Source organism: Salarias fasciatus, chromosome 18 (genome assembly GCF_902148845.1).
Source record: "Salarias fasciatus chromosome 18, fSalaFa1.1, whole genome shotgun sequence".
NCBI lineage: Eukaryota > Metazoa > Chordata > Actinopteri > Blenniiformes > Blenniidae > Salarias > Salarias fasciatus.
In genome coordinates this window covers 9,641,685-9,655,076 of record NC_043762.1, presented here as the reverse complement: position 1 = coordinate 9,655,076, position 13,392 = coordinate 9,641,685, and the positions used below count along the sequence as shown (strand labels likewise).

Here is a 13,392-nt window from a genome sequence, read left to right as displayed (position 1 = left end):
GAAAAGCATAAGCTCGGAATATGTAAAAGTACACATTAAAAAAAACAATGCAAGTCCAGATATTCTAATAGGAAACTCATCCCCATTCCACATAAATCACGTCAGACCGAGCTGAGGTTCTGCGCCTCCTGTGTTTCGGTCTGATTGCGGCACTTTTCAGATTCCTAAACTTTGATCAAACTTCTCCAGACGACGCTGCCGCGCAGAGACCTGCTCTGTGTCTATGAAGGTGTGGATAAGCAGCAGATTCGCCTCTGAGGCTCGTTTTAACGTGACGAGTGTGAACGCACCTTGCTCTTCCAGCCGTTGTTTCATGTGTGAAAAATAAACGGCGACACGCGGCTGTGCAGGCTAATTTGTGGCGTCGGTTCGTGCTCCGCGGGTCAAAGGCGGGTTCGTTCCGGTCCTTCAGGCGCTTTGAAGTGAGCCGGTGAAACGGAAAGCTGGAGTTCTGTTTTCTCTGGTGACGGCAATGTTGACAGCGATAATGATTTTTGTGGAGTGCCAATTGAGTAAATATGAAACGACACCTCAATTCTGCCAATTAGCAGGGTAACAAAGACATTTAGCAGAACTTCTTTTTTTTTTTTTTTTTTATTGTTGATGCTGGCCTTTCACATTTCACCAGAGTGCAACATGAAGATTTCTGCTTTCTTCTTTTCTTTCTTTCTTTTTACCCCTTTTTTTTTCTTTACGCCAGTGACTTTCAGGTTCAGTTCATCACATTCAAACTTTCAACCTCCATAATATTCAAAAGAAGAGAAAAATGTTGATTGCTGACATGTTTATCTTGATAAATTCATTAGAACAGTAGATCCGAGCAATTGATCGTAGTTTTTTTCTTTCATAACAGTTTTCCTGTTAGTTCGATGTCATTTCCGTTTCTGCTCTTCTTGCTGTCTAATCGAAACACAGTGACTGTTGATAAAGATTTCCTGCTCGGGTCTCTGAGCATGACCTGCCAGACTCAACCCATTCACATCGCTCAACAAGCAACTTACTCAAGGACACTTCAGTGCACCAGGGATGTGGTTTCTTCCTGTGAAAAGCCCCTCTGGCGTCCCTGTTGCTACTGAGCAGATGGAAACGTCTTCCAACCACGTCGATTTGTCACCGAACTTGGACTGACTCTCGGTTTGTGAAACGTTTCAAGCACGTTTTTGCGTTTTGGTTTCAGAAACCGTTTCGGAAGAGCTTTCTTATCAATCCTGATCTAACTCCCAAGAAACTGGAGGAGCATTATTATGAGCCTGTATTCCTAAAGGATGAGAATATTTCTTTGTCCTTCAGAAACAATTTAATTCATGCAAAAAGATTCTTAATGTTAGTCTTTTTTTAAAAATCATAGTACTTCGAAAAATAAGCCGTAAATCACTAGATTTCAGCACCTTTCATCGCCGTTTAATGCTGAGCAGTGGACACGAACTGTGTACGTCTCCCAGCCTCCACTGTGCTGATTATAATTGCCGTTTCTTCGAACGGCGTCTTTAAGGGGGAAATCTTGGAGGAATAAATGCAGCCGAATCAACTCCTAGACCTGCATATAGATGAAAAATCACACACATTCATATGCGGCCGGTATAGCCGTAGTGTAATTATAATGCTCCGGGAGGCGTAGAAAACTGCACTGTTAGATTTTCCTCCCAACACTTGATCTTTGTAATGAGCAGCTTATTCCGCCGATAGTTGTGTGTGAGTTCTTAAGTGAAACAGAGAGGCCGCAAGTTTGAGCCCTGACTGAATTCAGGGCTATCGGCAGCTACATTTCATAAGACTCTCCACGCCTACCTGCCCACTCATTGTAATTCGCTCGGTGTTCGAGTGTCTCTCGAATGCCTACAGTATCGATAATGTGTGCGGGGAAAACAGCGGCGCGCTTCCTTTCCCCTGCGTTACTTAACTGTGGCCCTCTTCTGCGGACTGAGTGAACATCTCGCCGTTCCAGAGGCCCGTTCGCTATAATCGTCCCACCAAATGATACCAATCTTTTTTTTTTTTTTTTCTAAATTTTGGGAAGAGAAGAGCGACACCCACACTGATGGGACGACAGTTTTTCCTCGCTCCGCATGCTGAACAGAAACCCCGGTATTCATGAATTTATTTATTTTTTTTCAATTAGAGGTGAATTCCAGATAATAAAGCCGTGTGTGCCTGGCTTCGTCGCGTAGGTGTATGATAATGCGGCTTTTGAACAGGCTGCAGAAAAAAGGGAAGTATTTCAGTGTAGGACCGGCGAAGCTGTGCGCTTGCCTGTTGGGACGTGATCGTAAGGCGGCGGCGGGATCCTGCAGGTCGAGCAAAGACACTCTGTCACTGTCTCTTTATCGGGTTCTCCGTGAACGCATCGCCCCACTTCCACACTCCTAATGCCTCCATGTATACACACACTCTGTTTATATTCTCAAATGCTTCTATTTTCAGTGAATTTCAACACCCTGGAGCTTCAGACCTTGCCTCACCCTCTCCGTCACGTTTCACTGCTTTATTGATAAATGCTACTCCAAATTAACAATGTTTAAAATGTAAAATAAAGACCCTAAACTCATTTTACCCAGAGAAAGCATCGCCTTCCCATTTTCAGGTATGAAAAAAAAAAAAAAACAATTGCTCATTTAGATTTCGTTGACAGCAACACGTCTTGGAAGAAATTGGGACGCGGTTGTTTACGACTGGAAACACCATCCTTTCTTATTGTAATCGTCTGTAAATCTGGGAGGCGAGGAGACCGTTTACTGGAGTTTTTTTTCCCCTCTTGTCTGAAGGATTTCAGCTGCTCGACACTCCTGAGTCATTCTTACTGCATTTTTGGTTGATGATGCCCCAAATTCAGTTCGATTTTATTTATATGGCGACAATAACAGCAGTCATTTCAAGGCGCTTTTACACAGGAGAAACCCAACGACTCTACCTGAGCAAGCAGGGGAGACGGCGGAAAGGGGGAAAACTACCGTTTAAATGGAAGAATCCTGCAGAAACAGACTTTCTGCTGTTCCAGATGGTTAGAGTATAGGCGAGACAGAGTGAAAAGCAAAAAAACAGAAATAAATCCACTTGCTGCAGACATGATGGGGACTCAAACCAGAAGCTTCCACTGTTATAAATATTGCAGGTAGGTGGAGAGAAAGAGAGAGAGCGACTGTAAAATCTCAAGTAATGGTAACATCCCCAGTGCAGTAGAGTAAATCTATAGCAGCGTCACTTGAAAATGCTGAAGAGTTCTGAACCAGCCCGAACTGTAAGCTTTACTAAATAGAAAGGTCTTCAACCTGACCTTGGAAGTAGACTGTCGGCCTCCCTGACTGAATTTGGGAACTGGTTCGACCTGTGAAGAGCATGATAGCTGAAAGCTCTGCCTCCCATTGTACTTTTAGAGGAAAAACAAAAACAAAACCCAAAAAGCATATATATTGTGAAGAATATAGGTCCGGAGACAGAACCCTGTGGAACTCCCATGTTCAGCCTGAGCTGAAGAGAAGGAAGTGGAACCTGTCGGCTAAATGTGATTGAAAGCAGTTGAGTGCTGTACCGTTGATCCCGATGATCTGTTCCAGTCTGTTATGATTAACAGTATAAAATGCAGCACTGAGATCCAACGGCACAAGAACAGAAACGAATCTTTTGTCTGAGGCGGTTAGAAGATCATTAGTAACTTCGACTGGAGCCGTCTCTGCTCTGATGAGCTCCAAAACCTGAAAACACTCAACAAGATCGTTTGTGCATGAAGCCGACTTTTATTTACCTTTCAGCATTGAAAAACCAGCACATGCAGGCCACTTGGCGCTCTCCAGCGTCTCCTGTAAATCTTAAAAATGAATAATGGCAACGTTATTGGAAGACAAAAAGTCCAGAGAGGAAATAAATCAAGTGAATAATATTGATTTGAAAAAAAATAAAAAATACATGAAGCTACAGACACATTAGGAAAAAAACGTGGTGTTGGGGAGCATTTAATTAGGGAGGAATCAGGTTTTAATTGTACTCTTGTGATTATAGTTTTTCCAGGATTTCAGAAACAAAGAGGAGGTTGGATATCAGTAATGCAACACACCGGGATCAAGGGTGGCCTTTTTAAGAAGAGGTTTCGTAACGGCAATCTTAAAGGCCTGTCGTGCGCGTTCGGGTTCTGAAGCTAAATTAATCTGATCTGCTCTTGATGTGCTAATCAAAGGGAAAATGTCTTTGAACAATATATTCGGGATGGCATCTCACAGAAATTTGGTTCCGGGGCTGTACGTCCAATTCCTAACGTGGAGTCTTTTGTAAAGCCGCGCCGTCGTTCTGGATGTAAGATGTGGTGTTCTTCGCTTAAATATGCGCTGGATTCCCCGAGAGAGACATTGTCTGGATGGGAGCATATGGTCTTCTGATGTCTACATCGGCTTTTACAGCAGCCGCCGTGTCTTTCCAGACATGTGAGCTGCCAGCACGGCGAGCTGGATGCAGCTCCGTACCGTCGGATGCTGGGCCTGGGACGTCATGCCACATGGTCCCTCTTCTGGTCCAGATGACACGGAAGAAATGAGCTTTGACCCAGAAAACACGGCCGGTCTCACATGGCTCCTCGTACCGGTTTCCTGAACAAGAGGGATCCAGTGCAGATCCGTCCTTTTCCGTACTGTAAAGCTGCTTTAGGGACCGCAGAGCGTCTGATCTCGACTTCTGGCATCTCGCCCGTTTCCATCGAGGTAGCGATTCTCTGGAATCTCGAAGGTCTTTTCAGTTTTAACTTCAGGAGGTGTTTTTCCCCCCGACATACTGATTGAATAATTCTGAAATGTTCTTTTCATACCCGCCTTCTTACCAACCCCCTGCCTTTAATTACGAAAGTGCTTCGTTTTTGAAAGACAGGATGAGTATTTACATTTGGATACGTGCCCCTGCCGAGTTCTCAGAAATGCAGTTACTAATTGTAGGAGAATTTACAACTAGCTCCTTCTGTGTATTTGCTGAGTGTGGCAGGATTTTTTTATTTATTTATTTTTTTTCATCAAGAGTTCAGGACACAACAATGTTAAACTGAAGGCGGGAAACTTTTGTATGGTTTTGGTGTCTGTTTACTCGACAGCGGTGCTCAGAGCCACTGAAAACACAACTTTTTGAAAATGCGTCAGCTCCGTCTCTCTGGAAACTTGTGTGTCGTTTCATTACGAAAGCAACCAGATGTACCAACTCGTGGACCAGCATGAGGACTACACTCTTGAGAATGTTATTTTTTTTTCCAGCAGGGGTCACATCGAATCTGTTTTCTCCAAGGATTATTTCTTGGATTTTCTCTGCACCGCAAAGTGCTGAAAATTAGCAATTAGCTGCATATTTTCCACAACAACAGTTAAGGCAAATACACAGTTTAGCAAGGGAGCAAAATTCCTATCTAGAATCTCTGCATATATCATTTGACGTTAATTATTCCAGTGTGGAATTGTTTTAATTAGAAATTAAATCAGCTTAGATTACTTGTTCTGTGGCGGTTGAATTGAGTGCAGGTCAATCAATGAAATGTCTTATGTTACTCAAAAGTGAAAAATGTCAGAGTCTGGTATTAAAGGTTTCACCTAAAGGTGTATTTACCCCTGGATTGCCAAAGGACAGACATTTTGCCTGTGATTTTATTAGAGAGTTATACCAGTATTCAAGCACAAAATGGAGCCAATGCCGTTATCAGTTTATCCTAACCCTAAAAACTTTCCAACTGGAAATGTTAATTATGTTATTATCAGCACTTGATACTCCGACCGACTCTCCCAACTTTTTGGAAAGGTTCATGAATAATGAGCTCGGGCAGTAATTAATTTATTTTCTGGTTCCGCAGGAGCACACCCTGCCCAAACCGCGGGCGTACTACCGCTTCGATCAGTCGGCGGAGCCGGACGTGTGGCTGGACGCCGTGCAGGTGTGGGAGGTGAAGTGCGCCGACCTCTCGCTGTCGCCCGTCTACAAGGCCGCCATGGGGATGGTGAGTTCAGTCTGCTCAACCCGGGCGTGTTTCCACTGATAGATCCTGCCCGCCACGGTCCACTGCCTTCAATGAAAAGTCGTAATTAGAGCCTTTTAATTGAGTTATTAAAAATGTTGTAAAAGATGCCGGATTTAATAGGACAGATACTCGCTCATTAGCCGCGGTTTGGCTGTCTGTCGGACTCGGAGGCCCACGGTGCAAATAAAAACAGTCTGCCCGACATCAGCAGTGTGCGCAGCTCATTTTAAAATACACACACACACACACACACTCTGCAAAGAGAGAAATGCAGGCCACGGTTTGAACTCTCTACCTTCTACTATTTATGAAGCCTTTAAATGTTACACACAGGTGTCTTTTCAAAAAACTGAGAGTATCATCTAAAAGGTAAATAGTTCCTCAGGTTTTTATCCTCTCACAACACAAACACTATAAAAATCTGGAAGTATTTTTAACACTTTGATTCATCAGGGGTTTATTCTCTATTTATGTTCTTAAAAAAAGCAAAAAACATGAAAGGCTTGAAATATTTGCCAGTTTGTATTAGGAATAGCTTTTTTTCCTGTTTTTCTCCTGGATGTTATCATGAAAAATTAAATAATAGTAAAAAAAAAAAAAAAAGTTTTAATAATGTGTCGAGCATTTCTTTGTCCTGTGGGCTTGTTTAATGTTTAATTTGAAGGATAAGTCCTGATCCAGAGTAACGCCATCCAGAGTCACTGTATGTTCAGATCACTTCTCTCAGATGTTTCGGGCCAAATGTTTTAACTTCCGTCTTATCTGAATTCACAAGCAGAGAATTGCAGCTCAGCCGGGCTTTTAAGTCTTTAAGAAAAGCTTCGAGTTTGACAAGTTGATCAGTATCTTTTTGCTTTCTCACGTAAATAGATGTGTGTATCATCTGCATAACAATGGGTTTGAATGGAGTGTTTCGTCAGAATAAAGTGACGCCTTCAGAGATTAATTATTTTATGGGAAGATCGGGCAGGCTTTTAGAGATTATAGGATAATACTAATGATAATAATACTGTGCTTTCGCTACTCTATGCCGTAATGATACTGTACAGATCAAAAGCAGACTGTACTCATGTCAGATGTCAGTTTTTTTTTTTATCTCTTCCCTGTTTTCTCATGGTGTTTCTAAGAATATACCAATAAAATAACATCTGCCACTCACATTCCTGCTAATGATCATATTTTCCCCTCCGTGTAAAAAAAAAAAGAGAGAAAAAAAAAGCCTGATCACAGGTGAATTGATTGGTTTCCTCTGCTGTCAGTCAACATCTGAATCTCTGCGGTCCTGGAGCAGAATGAGTCCGTGTCCTTGTTCACGTGGCGCTTCGTCCTTCAGCCGTTTAGCACGAGTTCGTCGTCACAGACTAACTTCGCCAGCAGTTTCCCTCCACCGGTTCATCATAGACATTTTGTTTTTGTTTTTCACCAGAAGATTTAGATTTATCAAATCCAGGAATAAAACAGTAAGATCATCCCTCACGCTTTTTGAATGTACGTTACTATTACTGAAAAACCTGCAGTTACTGAAGCAGGAATTGAAATGGATTAATATTGTAAAACCTTTACCTTGTGCGGTTTTGTTATCGTCTAAAGATTAGTGGTGACAGAACGACCCGGGAAGGATTTGCCTCTCTCCTGCGGTGCAAATAATAACCGAGTGCAAATGCACACACGAGCCACGGGCTGTAGTTTATTGTGACCGTGGTTATCTGCCTCCCTTCCAGGTGGACCCGGTGAAGGGCATTTCTCTGAGGTTCCCACGCTTCCTTCGAATTAGAGACGACAAGAAGCCCGAGGACGCCACGACTGGAGCGCAGGTACGCATTAAATCCACAGAGGCCCGAGGATGTGAGGCGGGCAGCGAGCGGTGTGCAGCCGGAGCCGTGTTCGCCGCGGCCTGCGAGTCCCGAACAACCCGCAGGTCACACAGGTCAAGCTTACAGTGAAGCAGTATGGGCTGTGACCCAGTAAAAATCCAATCATATGTTTATTCAGCCATCTCACATGGGTTGTCATCCAGCCGGTGCATCATCATAATCAGGGTCACTTCACAGCGGCGTCCTGTAAAATTTCAAGGGTGAACAGCATAGCAAGGACAACCTTTTTTTTCTTTTCTTTTTTTTGTAAAGCGCAGTCACCGCTTTATGCAGCCGTGTCCGTCGCACGTCGAGGCAGAGCTATAAAACCGCGGCTCCTCCGGGGGTTTGGCCGAGGGGTCGTCAGACAGCAGGCCCTGAATGATAATGTACAGTAGAGATGAGCAGGGCGGCCGTGCCGTCACCCAAACAGCCACAGCATTTGAATACGCAGCGCAGCGCGCTCACCCAGCCGGGATCCAGAGGCATTAATGCTCTTATGCATCCCAGACCTCGACAGCGCGCACGCCCCGGATCTGTTTGCAGGTATTCATTTATTCTGAACTGATGTTTGCTTGGCTCCGTCTGACCCGGGCGCTCACCCGCCGGCACGCCGTTGTTTACGGCTGATCCAGGCTGACCTGAGTCGTAATCAGCGCTCGCAGGTGAATCGCTGTCGGGTGTTGAGACATTTTTCACGAGGCTGTTGAGAACCGCCTCCTGCAGGTCGCTCTACCAGGGAAAACTTTGTTTTACAGTGATTCACACAACATGTGACGACAGAAGAAATTGTGACGTAAACAGAGTGCTTGATCTGAATTTATCGTTTATTGTTGTCGAGGCCTTACAATAGATTAATGTTCAGTGGAAAACCCGAAAGTGTTCAGACTCCCAAAGAGATTCATCACTTCAGCAAGTGTAATAAGTAACAGTGACCCCTACTGTTTCAGGTCAGAACTGCGCTCCAAATAACAGGAACTACGTTCCTGGCTCAGGGACCAGGAAGTAGCGTCGGGCTGCACTGTACAACAAAGTCGTTCCGCTCCACGTCTCAGTTTGGAAAGAGAAAAACTTGACCAAGACGTTCAGTGTGTTTACGTGGGACTTTTTTATTCCTGTTTAAATCCCAATAAAGCTTAATTCTGCTCCTAATAACCAGGATAAATATCATGTACATTCCTGAGAGCTCTGTTCGGAGTTAGGTTTAAATCCAAATAAACCAGCTGGTTTATTCTCTCTTGGAAGCACAGTTATATGTAAACTAGGCGCAACTTTATTTCATTCGTTCTGCTCATGCGCCGTCGTGATGACGCAATAGTCCAAGATGGCGGCCCCGCGGCTCGACGCAAAGGATGTATTTAACAGGAGCTTTGGAAGAAATGGGTATGATGAAAAGAGCAGATGGACTGGCGCATAACAATAGGGATGTTTTCAAAGCTGGAGCATCGAAGTTAATGGAGAAAGAGAGAAAAATCGCTGCCAAAACACTTCTGGGAGACGTAGGTACGTCACAGTCGCCCCATGTCCAATCAGAACGTTTGTTTTTTGTTTTCATTTCAGAGAAGTTTCACATTCACGCAACATTTTGAAAACCATGTGCATTTACACAGCAACGGCAGAAACACTGAAAACAACTCTGTGTGTTATGAACTGAGTCTCCACTCAAAACAGTGTCTGTTTCTAATATAAAGTCCATTTTTCAGATGGGATGTTTTGTACGTTGTGATATTCAGTTGTGCTTCAAAACTAAAATGAAGTGCTCATTTAGACATAATTTCATAAAAGCTGCAGCAGGTAGAGGAGGAGGACCAACAGGTCCATTTGTTTCCTAAAAGACGCCGGTGGAGTCGGCAGATGAATTACCGGCCAATGTTTTTTTTTTTTTTTTTTTATTGTTGCGTATTAAAGAACGTCGCGGCGGTTGTCACATCCGATTCAGCGAAGAGCCGCACTGCCGTCAGACTCACTGTCGGACCCAATCTCCTGAAATGCGTGTAGCGCGGCGTAGCAGCCGTTAAACCGGTGAAATCTCAAAGTGTGCAGAGCCTCGAGAGGACAGCAGGACAGGAGATAACATCCAGCAGCAAAACGGCAAGTTAAAGATATTAAATTAGACATGTATTGGCTTTAACACTGTAAATACATCAAGCAGCAGCAGTAACTGCGGCTTTACTGCTGATTCACAGGAGCTGTATTTCACCCCTCTGCCTCCACACTTTAAGACTCGACCAAAAGATGTAAACGGCAGCAGGTCGGACGCCTCTGTGATGCGAAAATAACACGACAGAACTTTCATAACTTCCACACGGCGGCGGCGGCGGCGCGGCGGACTAAATGCGCCCGTGGGAGTGTCGTGTTGGTATTTTTACCGGCCCGGAGCTCACGAAGCGCCCATAAACCTGCGTGAAGCAGTCTGAGGAGCAGGAGGAATCTCTTCCCCGTGCTCGCCGACAACGATCTGGCACAAGGCGATAACGATTTGGACGCCCGTCGCATCCTTCTTTGGGATCATTCAGACATCTTTAGTGCAGTGAGACGCCGGAATGAATGGAGCGTGGATCTCGGCGTGTGTGTGTGTGTGGGAGCCTTCGCAGTCGGAATGAAGGCGCGTTTTCCTGCCACAACATCACAATCTGAGAGGACTTCTTTTAAATTAGAACCCGCTCCTCGGTTATAAACACTTGAATTTTATTAGCAGTAAAATCGGTTCAATTTGAAGTTTCCTGTGTGAGTTTTTCAGGTTTTAGTGCTTTGACTACGAAACCCAGCGAGTCGAGTCAGGAACAGGTGAAGAAAGGATTTAATTGTCCGCACAGTTTTAACATTTTTCTTTTAGACAAGTTTCATATTGACACAAACATTTCGATATCGAGGAAATGCCTAAAGCATTGAAAGCCGTCGGAGCTGTTTTCTCCTCTTCAGTCAGGTAGAAATGTTTAGTTTCATGAATAAAATCAGCTGAACTCGTCCTCGATCCGCTCCAGATCAAGGTCCGTCGTCACCAGGCCCTTCGTCTGTGCTTTGCTGATTCCATCATTTCCATTTGCCACAGTTTCACCCGAGAGTTTAATCCAGGAACAAACCGAAACCTGCCTCTCCACAAATTGAGGCGAAACTTATTCAACACAAGGCGGCCGCCTGCAGCGGAGCGGCCGCCGATTTTTTTTCCACATTGCAATAATTAAACGGCCGCCACATTTCCTGGTCCCGACGTACGGCGGGGGCTGCACCTTCATCAGCGGCACTTTCTCCTCAATCAGCCATTCATCATTTTTTTGGGGCTTTAATATGTTCCAATAAAAGTCGGAGCTGAAAAATTGAATTGCTTTTACGTGCAACAGCCCCAGAAAACCTGGAGATCTTCATTTATAGAACAGTCTTCCAGTTGACAGAAAACCGTTTGGTTCTTGAAGACCTGCAGGTCTGGTGCTTGGATTAATGGTTCCTACGGAATCGGTATGTTGGGTGGTGCTTTGGTGCTTATTTTAATTGGAAGAATTAGACATTTTCAGTTGCTCTCAACAAATGCAAGAAAAGCGGTTGCCCGACGAACTGAAACCTTCACATAAATACCAGCAATTAAACACAGCGAAGCGCCGCCGGCCGCCTCGCCAATGCATAGAGCCGCCTGCGATTGGCAGGGCCGGCCGTCCTCCGCCCCTCAGGACGCGTTTCTCTTCCCGTTAACTGGAATATAGAGTCGGTCTATCAGCGAAACAACAGCGGCGGCGGCCAGACACAAATCTGATCAGGTTTGGCTCACTGCTTCCAAAAAAAAAAAAAAAAAAAAAATGTGTTCACTGTTTACTGCTGCGGCCCGCAAACCTGGACCGCCATCCAACAACGCCTTCCTGTGGAGCCCGGGCCGGGACGGCTGCAGCGGTGCGACGGCGCACGAGACGTCTCCGGAACGGCGTTCCGGTTTTAATGAAGCCCAGAGCTTCAGCCCGAGCCCGCTTCCGTGCTTCCTTTAGTCTTATTTTTTTCTTTTTAAACTCGAGCCCAACCCAGCGCGTCGGCGAGGCCTGAACCGCATCGCAACGCGAAACGCTCGCCGACTTGAATTAGCAGCCATCTGTTAGTCAGAGTCAGACGCTCGCTCGTTACGGCGGGATATCCAGTTGGAACATCAGCCGCATCGAAACGACGGGCGCTCTCCGCGGCGGTCTGCCGGGGATGCGCGCTCGCTCATTAGCGCAACACATGGCTCGGCGTCGGCGTTTCCCGACGTCCTGCGCCATTTAAATGAGGCTTAACCCCGTTCCGAGTCGGAGCGAATTAAGAAAACACGAGCGCGAGCCAGAAACATGTTGGACGCAGTCGCTCTCAGGCAGAACATCAGAGTTTTTCTTGAACATCTCATTGTTTGCGCCGCCCTGCTGCACTGACACTGACGCCGCCGATGCTGGGTGGGCCCGCCGTTCACACAGCGCTCATTGTCCCGCCTCCTCCATCCTCCCTCCCTCCCTCTTCACCCGATGAGCTCAAACGAGCTCGACCTCCGCCTCCCGCCCCGCAGCTGGGAGTCGCCCACTTCAAAGCGCCAGATATGAATAATCAGACTGTTATTTTTAGCTTTTTTTTTTCCCCCTCCTGACGTTACTGACCTGACCACATGATCTCCCCCCGCCCCGCTCCTCCTATCTACCCCTGCAGATTGCCGATCTCTACAAGAAGCAGCAGCAGATCCAGAATCAGGGGGATAAAGCCGACCCCGAGGACTACTACTGATCCGGCCGCGGTCGTCTGCAGAGAATTTCAATGTAATTGTAAATAGCTTCTTTTTCTTTGTGCTCTGGTGAATGAAAATAAAGGCTCCGGCCCCATTTTTAAGCATCCTGTAATTTGCGTTATTGATTTATCGACGCCGGTCCTTTACGGGCTATGATTTCCCTTTCAGAGGCGAAACCGCGTAAACATGCGGCGGCGCCGGGCGCACGCCGGCTCCTCCGCCCCGCATTGACTCAGCACTCACAGCTTACCTGCTGGTAATAGATCCCTATCAGAGATTCACTGTGCAAAACACGAGGCGTACGGGCGGCATACTGATACTGCAGGCTGGCCTGATTTCTGCTCGGGCTCTCGGAAGGCGGTCGAGTGCATTCAGCCTGTGCGGTAATAAGAGGACGAGCCAAGGAGATTGCAGACCGCCCGAAATGTTATTAGACATTTAAAGAAAAAAACAAAACAAAAATGCAACGGCTGACGTCGGCTCAGAAAAGAAGCACTCAGGGTTTACAGATGATGGGAATCCAGTAACTGTCCAGCCTGAATCAATCAGATGTGTGGAAGTGGGGGGGAGGATGATGATATGGGGGGGGGGGGGTGATTGCAGTTTAGAGCCAAGGATGAGCGATTATGACGCGGTCAAGGAGGATTGTGTGGCTCCTGCACGCCGCCGTTCCAATAGAGAGGAAGTGAGTGTTGCTCGCGACAGATTGAGCCACTTAGTGTCTATGATGCATCTCTGCTTTTCTCCCTACGAGCTGTAAGCACCTCCGAATCTCATTTAGTGCCAAGAGGAAGTGAATAGGCGGAAAATATTTTGTTGACATTGACAGACAC

General features: G+C 45.8%; 1 protein-coding gene across 3 annotated transcripts in view; it reads left to right on the top strand.

Annotated features, from left to right (window-relative positions):
* The window catches only part of lig1 (ligase I, DNA, ATP-dependent), a 53,158-nt gene extending 40,487 nt beyond the window's left edge, over positions 1 to 12,671 (top strand). For all 3 annotated transcript variants that reach the window (XM_030115680.1, XM_030115681.1, XM_030115678.1), the window contains 3 exons: positions 5,810 to 5,953; positions 7,696 to 7,788; positions 12,484 to 12,671. In XM_030115680.1, coding sequence (XP_029971540.1) covers positions 5,810 to 5,953; positions 7,696 to 7,788; positions 12,484 to 12,558 — 312 coding nt within the window. In that variant the 3' untranslated portion in view covers positions 12,559 to 12,671. The remainder of the gene's footprint in view (positions 1 to 5,809; positions 5,954 to 7,695; positions 7,789 to 12,483) is intronic.
* Positions 12,672 to 13,392: the final 721 nt, after the last annotated feature.